At 34.6% G+C, this 18675-nt stretch overlaps 1 protein-coding gene across 4 annotated transcripts in view; it reads left to right on the top strand.

The window, feature by feature from the left end:
• The first annotated feature begins 6298 nt into the window (after positions 1 to 6298).
• Positions 6299 to 18675, top strand: part of LOC132738393 (cytospin-A-like) — a 32753-nt gene continuing 20376 nt past the window's right edge. Inside the window, exons 1-2 of one of the 4 annotated variants that reach the window (XM_060725887.1) lie at positions 6299 to 6393; positions 12858 to 12947. Coding sequence is in view for 2 of the 4 variants with exons in the window: in XM_060725886.1 (XP_060581869.1) it covers positions 18621 to 18641 (21 nt within the window). In the remaining 2 variants the exon portion in view is untranslated. Of the gene's footprint in view, positions 6394 to 12857; positions 12948 to 17638; positions 18642 to 18675 lie in introns of those variants that run through there. The other 3 variants (XM_060725889.1, XM_060725886.1, XM_060725885.1) reach the window with 3 other exon arrangements.

The following is an 18675-nucleotide window of genomic DNA, read 5'->3' as shown; positions in this document are numbered from 1 at the left end:
TATCTTCTTCACATGAAAGAATCCAAAGTCCCTGTTGGGAATTGAACCTACATCGGTGATGGGGCAAGTGCTTTGTATTGTGGAAAGTTTTTTAGCTTTGTAATTATATAATTATGATTTTTTGTTTCCGATGTCTAAATATGCATTTTATTTCTGTTGCTAGGAACCATGCGTTTAAAAAAGATGAGAGAAAAAAGGACTAGGATGTATGGGGAAATTATGAACCTAACCATAGAACTTTGAACTCCGTTCCTAGTTCGTGAATATAATAAAGAATCTAAAGAGAAACTCCCCCATATTCAGACGTAGATGATATATTCAGTCACTTGTAATAATTTAGGAATATGTTGTTATATTTATGCAAAAAAATAAATAAATAATAAATAAACAATGAGTAGCATTGGATTTTCATTTATTTATTACAATATGTTTTCTTTAACAAACAAATTTAAGTAACAAAAAAAAGTCATTAACAACAGATTGCAAAAGAACAAAAACAGTCTTAAAAGACGCCATTTACAACAGATTGCAAAAGAACAAAAAGTTTAAAAGACGTCATTAACAACAGATTGCAAAAGAACAAAAGCAATCTTAAAAGGCGCCATTAACAACAGATTGCAAAAGACAAAAACAGTCTAAAAAGACGTCATTTACAATAGATTGCAAAAGAACAAAAGCAATCTTAAAAGGCGCCATTAACTACAGATTGCAAAAGAACAAAAACAGTCTTAAAAGACGTCATTAACAACAGATTGCAAAAGAACAAAAACGGTCTTAAAAGACGCCATTAACAACAGATTGCAAAAGAACAAAAACAGTCTTAAAAGACGCCGTTTACAACAGATTGCAAAAGAACAAAAACAGTCTTAAAAGACGTCATTAACAACAGATTGCAAAAGAACAAAAACAGTCTTAAAAGACGCCATTTACAACAGATTGCAAAAGAACAAAAACAGTTTTAAAAGACGTCATTAACAACATATTGCAAAAGAACAAAAACGGTCTTAAAAGACGCCATTAACAACAGATTGCAAAAGAACAAAAACAGTTTTAAAAGACGTCATTAACAACAGATTGCAAAAGAACAAAAATAGTTTTAAAAGACGTCATTAACTACAGATTGCAAAAGAACAAAAGCAATCTTAAAAGGCGCCATTAACAACAGATTGCAAAAGACAAAAACAGTCTAAAACGGCCCCATTTACAATAGATGGCAAAAGAACAAAACAGTCTTAAAAGGCGTCATGTACAAAAGATTGTAAAAAAAAACTGCCTTAAAGACGCCATTTACCACAGATTGCAAAAAACAAAAACAGTCTTAAAGAAGACGCCATTAACAACAGTTACCAAAGAACAAAAAAAATCTTAAAAGCACATTATGCCTCAGAAATACATATTATTTCAATTCATAGAAATGTCTAGCATGTACATTTAATCAATGATGTTATATTTTCGATCCTTGAAGATCGTTCAGCACGACTTTATTGTTGTGTAAACATTTTATATGGTAATTTTAGTTTCTTCTATTTGGCCTTTTTTTCAACTTGGGTGGTTCCAGTATTCCTACCTGAATACTGTATAATCACCCTTAGGATATGTTGTCTGCTTTTTAATTTGTCTTTTGACGTCTTGTCTGTGATATGCAGGCTTCATAACCTCAGATCCCCTGTCAAAATTCCATTTTATTTAGTTTCGCCAATTGTTTTCTCGTTTAGGGCACACGCATTCTTTTACTTGGGGACCATACGCCGCTTTTCATGGAATGACACTTATGTGTTACATCGAAGGTTCCATGATAACCGCCGTATGAACACATCTGCGGATGTTTCTAAATTCAAAATATGACCATTTTCGTGTTTAAATGTTGAATTCTGCTTAAGCCGGTGCTAGGGGTGTGGACGGTAGCTTGCACTTTCCAGTACCGTCCATGAACAGGCTCAATCAAACCGAGCCTGCAACATTTTACAATTTTGCCGTGTCGGGCTTTCTTTAGGGATTCTGTTTTTCTCTATTTAATTTACATTTTTTAATGGATTTAGAGTATGTAACATGTTTAATAATCACTGAAAGTAACGCTGAACGTGGGTTAATTAATGTGCTGTACATGTAGCATTATTTAAACAAAAAATTCGAAACAAAGTGATCCCTCGGAAGCATTAATCACAACAAAATTACAAGAGAATTGCAGACTCGGTTTGATTGAGTCTGTACATGAGGGATAATGAATACGTGCAACATCCCTGACGCCCCCTTGCACCGGCTTGAGCGGTACTCAATTCTCAACATTAAATAGTGCTGGCATCAATGATCCCGAAGGACCAACACTGAATTGGTATTTTGACTTTCTTACAAAATACTAAGTTGCTATATACTCTAGCAATTTCCTATTCTTATTTCCAATTTTATTACATGAAATACTTTACAATGTTTGAAGTAATTTTAAAAGAATATATACATCCAACAGACAAAAGATGAAAGTAACATTAGTGTAGTACCGGTCAACATGACTGTTGTTATGTTTTTCTAGATTTTCAAGACAATTTATTCCATTTTTTTTTTCATTGTTATAAACTGCTTTTGAAAAGCAACGTACCAATCTAAATAAAACCAGCTCCAAATTAACGTACGCTACGCATTAGTATCAGACGGTCACCAATAGGAGGTCACCTTCTTGTGACCTTTTAGACAGCCAATCATCGGCGAGCATTCACAATTTTGAAAGCAATGCGACGCTGGAAACCCGGCAGGTAAACTGGCAAAACAATCTTGCCCATTGAACATTGTGTCTATTATTTCCAGTTCAGTTGTTTCATATTACATTGTACTTCAAAAATTTTTTCTAACAAAAATCAACAATTTGTTTTACTTCCACCGATAGCAATATTTTGATACTTTGTATAATGCCTATCTGTAAAGGACGGTTTGATTGCATGGCAAAAAAATTTATAGGGAAATCCGAAACACAACGAAAGTGGAACATAAATCAGATTTAAATTCAATAAATAACATAAGTAGATCTGAACTTTATCAGATTGAAAAGCAACAAGACTTAAGACATATCGCATTATGCAATATCTTATATTTGTCTGAACAGACCCAATGCATCAATCTTTGAAATTTCATTTTCATTGTTTTTGAGGTATCTCTCCTCATATTTCTTTTTTTTAAAATAACAAAAAGTCTTATTTAAACTAAAGTAGCATCTTGCCAGACATTTACATTCATATATTTCAGTATAGATTGCGTCAATCGGAACTCATCAGCTATTATTCATCATAAGTTACCCGAAGTTTGACTGAGAAGATGGGTTGAGAAGATGCGATTGTAGATTAAATAATAATATCACAACAGTAAACATAAGCTTGTATGTGTTGTCTTCCTTATTTTAACAAATGAATTACATTCAGGATCCTTTGTCCCTTTACAGTTTGTGTAAGAAGGCTTTCCAGCTAGTTTGTTAAACGCCCACGTGCACACTCGTGCCTGAAAACCGCATTTGGGTTCCTCTTTATAATTAAAAGTAGGATATTTACATCTTAAAAACTGGTTAAAGCTGGCAATGTCTCTAGTTAGTGGTAGTGTGTTACATCAGCGCTGACTTGAATCCCTCCAAGGTTGGTTACTCAACAACTTGTATGGGTAAGCGATTCCAGAGGATGATTGTGGCCGGGAAGAAGCTGTTCTGATGCATTGATTTCCTGCATATGAACTGGCTAAGTTGTTGTGGGTTGCCTCTTGATGTTCTTGCACTACGTAGTGAGGGATCTGGTGTGACATCTACAAGGTCAAGCTTGGTCTTGTAGAGCATGGTGACTCTTGCCATGTCCCATCTCTTCTGTAGAGTGGTCCAGTGAAGTCAGCTTACCATCTCTGCGACGCTGCTCTGGCGTGAGTAGTCGTTCTTTACGGACCGTGCTGCTCTTCTTTGGACCATCTCTAGTTGGTTGATGTGGCTGTCAGCAGCAGGTGACCAAACTGAGGAGGCATACTCGACACTTGGACGTGCGTAGGGGTTGTAGGCTTTGGGCTCTGGTGGGCTTTACCGGATGTTTTGACGCAGGAATGCTAGGGCTGAGTTGACTTTTTTGGTTATATTGTCAATATGGCATTTCCAAGATAGGTCTGGTGTGATGTTAACTCCAAGATACTTGGCCTGGTTGGTTGCGTTGAGGGTTGTCTGGTGTATTTTTTATATGAACAGATGATGGCGTTCCTCTTTGTGGTTATCCGGATGTACACATTTGACAGCATTGAACTTCATTTGCCATTCCTGCTCCCAAAATTGGAGGTTTTCAAATGTCATCTTGTAGGGCACGGGCATCATCCTATAGCTCTTTATCTTCCTATCGACAAGATAATCATCAGCAAACATGCCATCGGGGGCTGCAGTTTTGTTTGCCTTAAAATAACAAGAATAAAGATCAACAAGACAAAGGCAACGTTCACAGGACGCTGCCCCCGGACACACCCAAGTAGGACACCCAGAAGGCACCAAAAGTCCAAGAAGATTTAAGCTTGAGGCCACCCTTCTCTGTCACAGTAATGAGGCTCATTATTATGGGTGGTTCCAGTATTCCTCACTTGAATACTGTTGAATCACCCTTAGGATATGTGGCCTGCTCTTTAAATTTGTCTTTTGACGTCTTATCTGTGATATGCAGGCTTCATAACCTCTGATCCCCTTTCAAAATTTCATTTTATTTAGTTCCGCTCATTGTTTTCTCGTTTAGGGCACACGCATTTCTTTACTTGGGGACTATATGACGCTTTTCATGGAATGGCACTTACAATATGCATATCAATTAAATGTCGTTGCCATCTACTAATTGTTAGGAACAGTTTAAACCCGGTCTCAATTGCATGCCTGTACGTGTCACATTGAAGGTTCCATGATAACCGCCATATGAACACATCTGCGGATGTTTCAAAATTCAAAATTGTACCAGTTCATGTTAAATGTTGAATTCTGCTTTTAAAGCGGTGCTAGGGGCGTGGGCGGTAGTTTGCACTTGACAGTACCGTCCATGAACAGGCTCAATCAAACCGAGCCTGCAACATTTTCAATTTTGCCGTGTTGGGCTTTCTTTAGGGATTCTTATTTTCTCTATTATATCGCCACATCAGCGTTGTTTGTGTCGCGTGGAGGCTGTAAAAAGTCGCCCCGTACATTCAATCAGATATGTTATATTTCCGATCCTTATAGATAGTTCAGCACGATATTATTGTTGTGTTTGTGGTAATTTAGTTCTTTCTATTGTTGGGCTTTCTTTAGGGATTCTAATTTTCTCTACTCTATCATATCTGGAATATGGCGTTTTGGTAGTTGTGGCGGGTTTGAGCCATCTTCTTTAGTGAAGACAGAAGTGAACTGGTCATTATAAGTTTGTCAGCTTTCTGTTTACTTCCACTGAACGTTGTCCCATCTTTTTTTTTCAAAGAACGTGCTACTCCAAATTTTTCTTTCTTTCTGGATTGAATGTACTGCCAGAAGACTTCGGTGTCTCAGCATTGAGACAACATGGTGGTTATGTGCACGCCTATACACGTCAGAGAAGAACACGTCAAGGATGTTGTTGCCCCTGATGTGGAAATCTATATATCAGCTGGGTTAAGCCAAGGTCCGGTTCCATATGCAGAAATGACCCATTGATTGACTTTTTGTATTTATAACCTTGTATATGGTGTTATATAGTGGTCCAGTTTATATCTGGTATGTTGAAGTCTCCACTGATCCAGAGTGCAGATTTTTGTTCATTTTACGAACTTTTGATATGGTGTCGAAGAGACTGATGTATTAATACGATGAAATTCTGTAATAATTGTACCAAAACTAAAAACATTCAAAACTATTGACAATCTACAAGAATTTGGCAACTTTCATTCTATTTGACACTCGTCCATCTTAATTAAGAACCACGTGCAGGAGCTTGAAACTCTATCAATAATCGCTCTAAATTAAAGTCTTTTCTCTCAAGTGACTAGTCTAGAGTCAAGTATACGTCCCCGCGAGGGGTTTGACATTAATGGAAGATAGGTAGATAAATAAATAGAGAAATAGATGGGTTTTTTTTTAAAAAAATACTGTATAGGTACTGTATGGATTTGTATTGTTTCAAGCTCCTCCTGTGTTAGAACAGAGCAGACGGCACGAATCCAGGTGCTAATTTGTACAGATTGTATGGGTAAATTGGTTGCCGCAAGCAGGCTGTTGTGAATCAATTAATGCTATTTGAAATTTAAATTGTCATGTTTTTTGTTCAATTTATTTATTCTAATAAAAATATTTTTACGTTAGAAATTAATTCCGTTCAAAATCGATTCTGATTTTTTGTTGACTGGTTATTGCGCATGCGCTCAGACTGCCCGAACATAATACATTTGAAAAAGAAAAAGGTAAAGGTATCCTCGTTTGTTTGGACGCATATGAAACCATTTCCATTGATTTCTTTATTTCTGTTGTAGTGTGTTACTTTTCTGTTGTAAAATTGTTTTTAAAATACTGAAAATAAATCCTGAATAGACCCGCTTATTAGTAGGCAATTCGGACAGAACAGTAATCGGACATCAACTTGTCATAGCAAGAAAGATAGGGATATCATTCTTTAAAAGATGAATTGTAATAATTGAATAAAATAAAATGCAGCCACAAATTACATCATTATTTCTGATTCCATAATTAATAATATAAATAAGGAAAAGCGTAAAAGTGAACTGAACTCTGACAGAAATTATAAATAAGCTAATTAATATGAAATTAGGCAAAGCCTATGAACGGGGAAGTCGGTAAAAAATCCTTTCATTTTTCCGTTTTAAAGGTGTCATTTGGTATTATATGTACCCACTTCCGTTTTCACTCGGAACACTTGACGATTATTATTAATCCGAAAAGTTGAGATTTGTTCCGTAATCGGAATACACCGCCTTTTATCAATGAGTTACATTGAAAATGGCGGCGCCTAACTAGAACTGACACTGAAAATTTCATTGATAGGTTTAGAATTCTATTTATTTTTTATTCTATTTATATTTAGTCTATAGCCGGGCAAGCCAAAGCCCGGGCCCGCGAAGCGGGCCCGGACTTTGACTTCCCCGTATTATTCCTATAACCAGTATAGGAGGTTGCACATTTTTTTCTACACATTATGTCAATTTGAAATGGGAACCATAATAAGACAGGAAACTAGAAAAACTGATCCCTGGCATTCTTCGGTAAATAATAGTGCACATTACCTGCTGGTACTGATTCCCGTCGTTCTCCATAAATAATAGGACAGGAAACCCAACTAACCTCCTATTATGAGCAGGCAAACTTATTACCTATGAAATTAGGTGCTACCTATGGGGTGGAAAGCTCTTATGAATTATGATTTTAGCATGATACCATATTTAGTGTACATGTAAACCAGATCTTTCTTGAAGGTATTTTGTACCATAAACAAATAAATTGGTGGTGTTCAACCTATCATCGGAGCGCTCAGAATATTTCGAAAATCTCCGAACATACAGGGGGGACCTCTGCGCGTGTGTCAGCGTTTAAATCCCATCAGCCATTTTTGTTAATCTCTAATCACAGTTGTTGTTTTAACGTTATTTTTAATGTGCTAATTTATCAAAAAGGATATGTTAAAGTAACGTTTTATATTTATAATCGTGACTATAATTCTTGTCAATGAAATGCAGGTTTATTTTCTGATTTTGTACGTCATTCTTTCACCGTAAAAGTGACTTAGCATGCGTCTTCTAACAATAGTCTGAATTATGTAGACGCTCATTAAAATCGCTCTGATATCTATATTTAGCTCAAAAGGATTTCAAAATGGCGGCGCCCAGTTAACGAAGGATTTTTTCACAGCTCATTAGGTATAGGATATATATTTTTTTGAAATTTTCATTTAGTTTGAATTTGATTTCATTTGAACTGATACGCGTCATACATGTTATCTAAGAGCGCTACAGCCCTTGCGGGGCCTTTGGCCCCGCTCGGACTTTCCGCGTTTACTTTTGTTGTACTCCTGCAAATGTTTTCAAAACCATCACTTTCGAAGAAACTCGCTTAGCCTAATGCTTGCTTTGGACCTGCTCTTCAACTTCAAGCTCGCTGTTCTTTTATTTATTTGAAGTCCAGAAAAATATATAATTTATTTTAATTTGAATATCTACCTACTTTCAATAACATAGAGATACTTTATTTATGCAAATGATGTGTCTGGCAGCAGGGTGTCATTTTTATTAATCATTGTGATGTTAAGAAAATGAACAATTAAACTTGATCAAACGCAGTTGACCTTCAATTATAGACAATAATGTGAAGGAGATAAATTTGGGCGATACCAGGCAAAATGAACAAAAATGTAATTATCAATATCAGTGATTTCTTTTCCATTACAAAATTTACTTTCATTATTTCTGAATTTGAAAATGAATGAATCTGATAATAACTATTATTTATATTAAATACAATTCAAAGTATTCTTCCTATACAGTAGTGATATTCTGGTGTCTGATAACGTAAATGTCCATTGATATTTTATTTAGAGCAACATAATTGGAAAAGGCATTAATTATAGGAGATACATGTAACAGGCGTGCACTGTTAGTCTGTAATATGTCAAACTACTACCACAATGATTTGGGAGTTCAGCTACAATGTACTATGACACTGTCCTGAATGTAGCAGATGGATACAAAAATTAAAGAAAGATATCATTCATGCACCTAAGAGTATTACTTCTGTCAGTATTGTGGTGACAATCTTTGTTTACACTCAAGTTACTCATTGGTAACTTACTCTTCACAAGTAACTTAAAGTAAAAATCTTAATCTTAAATAATTAAGGTTTAGAATGTCCATCACTCTTGAATGCTTGTTAGCTTATCTGTTTGATGAAACAAGACTCACATGAAACAATAGAGACAGGGTCTTCACTAGCCATGAAATCCTGAGGGTCATTTTGACTAAGTTTTACTGACTTCAAGGCCAAATCCCAATGATTTTAACAAAATTTGACCCTCCAGTTAAAATCCTGAGGGTCAAATCAGGCTTTTTGGAAATTTGAAGGGTCAAAGAATCATTTCAAGGGTCAAACGAACACCCTGAGAGAATTGATTATTATCTCTCGCACTATAGTACCTACCAATAAAAATCACTACTATACAAAGATGTCTTATTGCCAAACATAAAAAAAGAAAACTACCATCCTTAGTTGTGCATGTCACCAGCATGTTCAGCTTCAATGCACAAAATGGCTGCCAGAGCCAAAAATAGAAAATATTTTCTGCTCTTCACAGGTCAAACTACTGGTGGGATTTCAAACAAACTTTACAGAAGTAATCACTGATCAGTACCATCCCTAGTTGTGCACGTTCCACTTCGCTGCACAAAATGGCCACCAGAGCTAAAAATAGAAAAATCTTGTCCAGCCTTCGCAGGTCAAACTACTGGTGGGATTTCAACCAAACTTCACAGGAGTGATCAATATCATATGTTGTTGTGTGCGTCACTGGCACTTTCTGCTTCGCTACCTAAAATGGCCGACAGCTAAAAATCGAAAAATCTTGTCCGGCTTTCAAAGGTTAAACTACTTGTGGGATTTCAACCAAACTTTACAGGAGTGATCAGTACTATCTGTAGTTGGCCAGTACGTTCCCCTTCACTGCACAAAATGCTCGCCATGGCTTTCAATTGCAAAATTGTGTCCAGCTTTCAGAGGTCAAGCTTCTGGTAGGATTTCAATAAAACTTCACATGAGTGATAATTACTTTCCCTAGTTGTGCATATAGCTTCCATGTTCTGCTTTGCTGCACAAAATGGCTGCCAGAGCTAAAACATAGAAAAATCTGTCTGGCTATCACAGGTCAAACTGCTGGCGAGATTGCCACCAAAATTCAGAGGAGGTCAGTACCATCCCTAGTTGTGCATATCACAGCACAAAATGGCCAAAGCTGTACATGCACATCGTATAACTGTTCTCCCTTTCTTTTTTTTTTGCAGAAATGTAAATTTAGACTCTTAAATATGCATAGCTAAATTAAAATATTCTATTCTGTGGCACATTCTTTCATAAACTAAAACATGATTTCTGACCATAGTTAATTTCCTCTCAGCAGACAATGACCTATGTATGTGCGTAAAGTGTAATGTTTCAGTGGGTCCTGATTTGGATAAATATACTGTGATTTGTCAGAATATGTTAAAAAATCCATGTTTAAGCTTAACTTTAACAATAAAATACATCAATGGTTTAACTATATGATTGTTTTAGTGATAATGCAAGTATCTTAATTTTTTTCCACTAACCTAAGGATACCAAGTGAAGAAAGACAACAACTGAAACATGATTGGTCAGAAATAGAAATATGCCAAGGAAATATACTGAAATACTATATACTTGTGACATGGATTTGATATTGAAGCCTTATACAAAAAAGTTTGAATTGGCATTTAAAAGAACTATTTTCATCAGTGACCTGAATTTTCTGCTTTTTTCATGCAGTTTTCTCATAGTTCCTCATAAATATTGATTACTGATACTTTTGCAAATATTACCACACTCGAAAGGTCAGTTTTTGGATATTTGCAAACTCTTTTGTGACATAAAAATATTCACTTATACAGTATATTAAATAAGGATTATTAAACATGTATTAGAAAACCTGACACAGTCTTACCTTGATAATTGAAAATTTCAGAAATAATTGTTTTAACCTTTTCCCTTATATAAGCGTGTTTCGACGGCTTTTTGTGCCCCCTTCTGTTTGGGGGGTTTGAAGGGGGGCGGAGTCCCCCTGATCGCCAAGAAAATTTTGGACTTGTGAGAGGCTTAAAATGACCCCAGGTCGATCATAAGGTAACGTGTAACCAACGCTGAAAAGCCTTTGACTCTATCTCAATCCCTTGAGAAGTTGCAGCACTTTGAAATAAATTTTGATGGAAAAAATCGAGGCAAAAAAGTGATTTTGGCAATTTTGAGATGTCCCCTCGTTGCCATGGTAACAGGAAATTTAAGACTGAGCATGTCGTTACAAAGGCAATGGTCCAGTCAACATTTGTGCCAAGTTTGATTAGTATTGAAGCATTTTTCATAGTTTCATAGCAGTTTGAACTTGTAACAGGAGGCTTTTCAGTGAAAATGGCCATTTTTCACAATATGCTCATGGGGGAAAGGGTTAACTAAAAAAATTATAAATGTTACAAAACAACAATTTTTCACCAAAATTAGGTAAAAGACCACATGTTAACATGGAAAAACTAGATTTTGGGTGATTCCAAGGTTTTTCATCATTTTTTGTTAACCTTTTCCCTTATATAAGCGTGTTTCGACGGCTTTTTGCCCCCCCCCCCTTTTTTGAGGCCTCAAACAGTGAAAAAATGCCCTATTTAGGCCCCAAACACTGTCTTTTGTTTGAGAAATGTTGTTAAAAAAAGTGACCATTTTTTCGGCGCTGTCCCCCATCCAAATATTACATCGGGGTTGCCAGAAGGGGGATGTGCCCCCTTCTGTTTGGGGGGTTTTAAGGGGGGCGGAGTCCCCCTCATCGCCAAGATAATTTTGGACTTATGAGAGGCTTAAAATGACCCCAGGTCGATCATAAGGTAACGTGTAACCAACGCTGAAAAGCCTTTGACTCTATCTCAATCCCTTGAGAAGTTGCATCACTTTGAAATAAATTTTGATGGAAAAAATCGAGGCAAAAAAGTGATTTTTGGCAATTTTGAGATGTCCCCTCGTTGCCATGGTAACAGGAAATTTAAGACTGAGCATGTCGTTACAAAGGCAATGGTCCAGTCAACATTTGTACCAAGTTTGATTAGTGTTGAAGCATTTTTCATAGTTTCATAGCTGTTTGAACTTGTAACAGGAGGCTTTTCAGTGAAAATGGCCATTTTTCACAATATGCTCATGGGGGAAAGGGTTAACTTAAGTATTTGGAAATCTGGTAAAAATCAGCAAAGGTGTAAAGAGCATTTAGTGCCTTCAGCACTTTGATTTAGCATAAATTCTCAAGTTACATGTATGTTTTGTAAGTGGTAAATCATACATACATGATGCAGTTATGCCTGAGAAGTAAGAATACTGTATTCTGTAAAGTATTGTAGGGAAAAAGGAGTAAAAATAACCATTTGAAGCAATTAATTAAATATTCAGCCTTGAACTTACCATGATTTAACTAACAGTTTCTCCTGGGGGAAAGAAAGTAATAATTTTTATATTGATTTATCACGAGCAAATATTGTCATGAAATTATGATAAAAAGGGAAGACAAATAGATTTAATTATCACATGACAATAACTGATAAAATAATTGGTTCCAGTAACCAATACAATACCATACCATGAATAACCAATCAATAATTTATATAGTATATTATATGTCTATAGTAACAAATGTTTTTGGTACATTGTAAATGGAATATTAGTCATTTTCTGTAGATGTTCTCCATTCTCTGTTCTGGAATTTTGAAGAGAGTATGTTCCAGTTAAAGTGCTGTTTTTTTTGTTTTTGCAGGTTTACACATGTGTTATGTTTGAAGTTTTTAAGTGCAGAGACAAATAATGTTACATTTACTTGTTTATTTGTTTCAGGTTTTTTTGTGTTTGAAAGTTTTGTTGTTTTAATGGTAACAATTGACTAATGGTCAATTGTCTCTCACTGCTCATTTAGAAATGTTTGAATCGGCTTAAAAACCAGACAAACAAACAGTCATCTTTTATATATTAAAATAAATAAATGACTGTCACTGTTAAGGAAGAAGGTAAATTAATATACTTTGGACTCTTGTTATTGAAAATCTTCATTTAATTTATATATATTATTTATAAGTTGACATTTTATATAGTGTTTTGTCTTTCATTTCAGCTAGATTTTCAAGATGTGAGTGTGAACATTGTGACGGAGATATCTGTTAAATACAGTATGAAACCAACATAGAATATATCCTATAATAAGGTAAGGGAAGTTTAGTTATTCTAGTATCATTAAATATTCACTGAGTGAAGAAACTTGTTGTGAGGTTATAATTTTTTTTTTCTAAGATTGGTCTTAGTTTTAAGGTTTTTCATTGGTTGGTGCACATTTTGTGCCAGTTTCTATCCAATCAAAAACATGTGTCCTGAGTTTGAGCTCAGATAATTTCTTTATTATCTACCGGTAAGTTAGTTTGGACACGGGTAATTTGAATATGTCTAGAAAATTGTACCATTTGTAACATCATACTTGTGAGTCAGCTGTTCATATTTTCTTTTAAAGCGGCAAAATAATTCAGTACTTTGAGTGACATGCGCATGATCTAAATACTCTAATCCAGTGGACAGTACAATAAAAATTGTAACAAATATGCTTTGCTTTCTCAGTTATGAAAACTGGTTAATTAAGAATGATATTTAAAAATGTTAGGAAAAAGATAAATATTTAACTAATTGTTTGAAAGGGAGACTAGGTGAGAAGTCACATAATAGTTGCGGTTTGCTTATTGTTTAACCTAGGGAGCGTGGTCTCAAGCCCACTGCAATCACAGTCATGTTTCCTTGTATGACAACAGTATTGCTGTAAAGTCCAAAGAGTGAAAATGAGATTTCACACTTCCTTCACTGTAAATGTTTAAACTCAGGGGAGACTAATCTTGATGCTTCGACTTAATTCTGTTGTAAAGCATAGGTTTTCTTCCCATTCTATATTTGTGTGTAAATAATAAAGGACAGTTAATAAATAGACAGGCTGTGGTTGAATTAATATGAACTATTTTTGATATAAAGGAAAAGGTCATGAACACTTAACCGATTTGACCACAATAAATTTATTCCCAGTTGAACGTAAACTTAGGTTTGTGTCCTCGAAATTGAAGTATACATTGAAGTGCTCCTGTTTCAGGGTTGAGAAGTTATAGAAATATTGTTAAGTACTATTATGATGATAGTGAGAAGTAAACCAGCTATTGTCGTGTTGTGATATTTGATAGGAAATTTCTACTTAAAATATCATGTTGAAGTAGTTAAAGGGGTACTGATGTGTGATGTGACACAAGCTAGCATTGCAGTCCAATTAGTGGGGTTGTACAGGAGGGTTCTATAAGAGGCTGGTACATGTGGGTTCTACAATGGGCTTGTACATGAGGGTTTTACAAGAGGCTTGTACAGAAGGGTTGTATAAGAGGTTTGTACATGTATAGAAGGCTTGTATAAGATGCTTGTATACAGGGAATTCCCCAGGCGCTTTTAGCGCATCGGCACCGATGCGCTAAAATTTCAGAACAAGAAATCCCGATGCGCTTAAAATTATCATAGCGCTTTAAAAAATGACCGATATCCCTTTTTGTTGTGTCTATAAGTTAACCCCAATTAGCCAAATAAACAAGCCAATATACATGTCCTGTGTAGATAATTACCCGAGGCGTATACACAACCCGATACACTGATTGCCTTTAGACTGTGTGACGTCACAGACACCTGTCATCGATGTCTGCAGACGACTGTTGGTGCACTTTCAGGTGTTGTCAATTACCGTGTATTGAGATGGGTGCAATTTAACCGCGGCATGTGTGATATTTACATGTTTCAGGTAGGTGTAATAACTTTTATTGCTTTGATAATATAATTGGCATTAATTGACATGCGATATAACAGTTTGATATTTTGGGATGAATGGGTTAATTGTCTTGATGTAAGTGTAATGTTCAATTTCATCTATCACTTTCCTATGATCGTTATGTCTAAGCAGTACTGTAGTAATAGTATTAAGATTTCAAAAAATAATATGTCTAACATGAATAAGGGAAGCCAAGTTCACTATCAATTTTAAGAGTTTTTTTTTGTGAGCAATGTCGTTGAAACTGTCTCAGGATCATTTCGCTTTTTTTTTCTTTTTTTAATCTTTGATTAAACTGCATAGATATTCAGAAATAAATTTGGTTGATGGCTACCTTAACATTGAAAACATTTACGACTGTTCATTATCAACTTGCAAATGAGTGAAAACAACAACAAAAACTTTACATCAACAATCCCACTTAGTGACAGCCAATTGGTCATTTTCTTTTTTAATTAAAAATGTCTTGTAATCTGTTTCTGTTCAGTGAATCCCCAAAATGAAAAAAATATTAACTTTGCAGGCCCTCTTTAATCGAGCCTGTTCATGGACAGCTTTGTGAAGTGCAATCTACTGTCCTACCCCTTAGCATTGGTTTGTCAGGACATACAGGAGCTGGCCAGGCACTTTGGTGTAGATATGGAGCAGTGCCGCAGCCACTGGCACCAGGTACGCGCCAGTCTAGAGGGGACTGATCAGTCAGCCGACCAGACCATGACCTGGATTACTGGCAACCTTTCTACCAGTCATCCAGCTCTTTACAGAATTGCTGCTGTAGGTATCCTCCTCCCAACCTCTACTGCAGGTAAGCATTATTAAATTCATTCATTCTTGAACATTAATGAAATTCCAATGACAGTTGCAGATGTGTAACACTTTGCTAGAAGTTTTTCAACATTTCAAATATAATTTTTTTTCTTAGTTAAGTTTAAACAGGCTGGAAGTTTTAAATTTTCAAATCAAACAAAGACATGAGGTTAACATAAATGATTACTTTTATGTATTAATTTCAGATTTTGAGCGAGATTCAGCTGCCTGAAGAGAGTTAAGACTGAAAACAGGAATTGTCTCTCTTAAAGTTCTAAACTATCTTCTTGCCGTCTCCCTTTAAGGACCCCCATTAGAATCTTTCAACTTTGAGAAGGCAGTCAAGGCATGGAATGACAACAAACCTAGAAGACAGGCCCACTTTTAATGATGTTAATGAAGAAAAAACAACTGAAATATACTCATTTAAATGGGACACACACATACATATCAATGTTGATCACATGTTGTGAACTTGTGTTTATATATAACTGTTAATTTATTTGAATTGTTGGAAATGGAAAAAGTAAATAATAAAAATTAAGAAAATGTTTATCAAGTGAAAAGCTTTCATTATTTGTTTTAAAACAGCCCACAGCAGTATCTTGACACCTTAAATGGCAAAAATTTTCGACACGCGGTATGGGGGTCAAGACCCCCTCCCGCACCCACCCCCGTCTTATTAAAAAAATGTAGCTCTTAAAAAAATTCCTGGGGAATTCCCTGGTATAGAAGAGTTCTATGAGAGGCTTGTACAGAATGTTTGTATAAGAGGCTTGTTTAAGAACCTTATATACAAGGAGGGTTGTATAAGAGGGATACAAATGAAGGTTATATAGGAGGCTTGTAAAGAAGGGTTTTATAAGAGGCTTGTTAAAAAGTCTTATATACTAGGAAGGTGGTATAAGAGGGATATAAATGAAGGTTGTATAAGAGGGTTGTATAGGAGGCTTGTGCATGAAGCTGTAGCTGCTTGTACATGTAAAGGAGGGTTATTAAAGAGCCTTGTTTAGGAGTGTCTTATGAAATCCTTGTACTAATGTGTGAAAAGGAGGGTTTTATAAGGTTAGTCAAGGTGTTTGATTTAAGACTTTTGTATAAAAGAGTTGTATAGGAAGTCTGCTGAGGAATTGTAGTTATGTAGAAGTTTTACTAATAGTGTAATGAGGGGAATTGTGTAGTAGATTCTGTAAACTGAGGCCATAAAGAATGATTGTAATAAAAGTTTTTAAGAGCTTGCTTTATTTCTCAGTCCATACATTATGGAAACTTTACTTCTCCTTTAACTTTTGCTAAGTATTTGCACTTCATGAAAACATAGATGGGAGAAAACTTTTAAAAGAAAGGGCTAATTATTATATCATCAAAATAATCATTTAATACTCACGATTGATACAAATATACTGTCATTTAGACTATTGTAAATTTTGACAGTTTTTTTTTCAAAAGTTAACATTTATTTTTGTCCAGCCTTTCAGAATATTCACAAAACACCAGTAATTTCATTTGCAAAACAACAGCAATTTCCTTGTAGCATTTTAAGTTTGAAGATATTCAGTTAAATGTCAATTGGTGCGATCAGCTGAGCATTATTTTGTCTTGTTTATTTTTCTCTTAAAGCTTCTTTATCAAAGGTGCAATATAGAAAAGATTAACTAGAAATTATTTATTTCAGTCCTAAACTTCACAGTTTTAACTATAATTAATTTTAATTGCTTGGATTGAATATTGCTTAATTTTTAAAGGCCCATTATGCATCTAAAATGCCTGTATCCTTTAATTTTGGTCACAAATGGTGTGCTTTTATTATTTTTTTTAAAAGTTGGTCAATTACCTTTTTTGGCAGTTGGGATAGGTATGGGGATTTAGTATTTTGTATGGAAGTCAAAATAGTATTTTGTTTATATTTTGCTTCTTTAGTGACAAATAATTTTATATTAAGCTCTACTTTTTCCCAGTAAACAAGCATCTAACATGCTCTAAAAACATTATTTAAACATTATATAACTTATATTAGTCCTTTCAAAAAAAAAAAACCAAAAAACATGTGAGTGAAAATTGCTCTAATTTTGACATGTTAAAGATGTAGATGTACTGGACAATTTGATGAGAAATATGCTTTAATTTACATAATGATAAAGACATCAAATTTGACAAAAAAAGGATTGTTCAAATATATTTGACAACATAATAATCTTTATCATTCTGAAGAGCCATTGTAAAATGATAAATTCTCGAGGCAATGTTTTAGTCTCTATCCTTGAAAACTCGTTTAAGGTGTTTAGCAAGTTAAATAAATGTATGAATAAATCTATTGAGTAAGATTGATGAATAAAAATATGTGGGAAATAAGAGAGAGAAGAAAAGTCACAGTTGTGTTTGTTAAAAGTGATTTATGTTGGGTTGTAGATAACAAATGGTAAAAAATGTACAAGATTTGACAAAAATCTTACTGTGATTAATATGTTTTCAGTGAAGTATAGACACGAGCTGTCCGGACTGTGATTGTATAGAATAGTTTGACACATAACGATGTAACAGTGTTGTTTTTTTTAACCATTATAAAAATATTTTGATTTGAGATTGATTACATAAACCAGAATAGTTTCGTAGTTTTGTTTGAACTTTAAGGTACGTGGCTTAAGTTTATGTCAAAATATTATTTAAGAATAAGGATAGAGATTTGAAACTTTTTGTGTATGTGTGTATTTGAGGGTGTTTTTTTTTCTTTTGTGAAGTGAAAAATGTTGATTGTATCAATTGATTAAAATAACGATATTAACACGTTGTGAATTAAGCAATAGAAATTGTGAAACTTCAACATGGATACTTTAATACGTGTGTTATTTTCAAGAAATAAACTTAGTACATAGAAAAAATACTGGCATTAGAAAAGAAACCATATGGAATAAGTAAGATTTGAACATAATATCTGGCTGCTAAATCGCAGTTTATGACATTTAGATTGTTGTTATCAATATCTATTCTGCTATAAACACAATATATACAGACATATTTAATTATTTGTTTGTGTACTTTTGTTGATTTGGATGAGAATCAAAAGTAATTCAACAGACATGCAACAATGTCTGATATACAGGCAATAATATTGATGTTTTCTATACGACACTATAGCTCATCAGTGATGCTACAAGGATTGGTTCAATTTTCGTTTTTACATTTTTGTGTTTTCTTTCGGATATAATTGAAATTTGATAAAAATTGTGCAAGATGCCATTCAAACTTAGAAAGGTAAGTTATTATAATGTGTTATGTGAGAAAACCT

The sequence above is a fragment of the Ruditapes philippinarum genome, unplaced genomic scaffold, assembly GCF_026571515.1.
Source record: "Ruditapes philippinarum isolate M1 unplaced genomic scaffold, ASM2657151v2 ctg917_1_1_1_1, whole genome shotgun sequence".
Lineage (NCBI taxonomy): Eukaryota > Metazoa > Mollusca > Bivalvia > Venerida > Veneridae > Ruditapes > Ruditapes philippinarum.
This window is presented reverse-complemented; position numbering and strand designations above follow the sequence as displayed.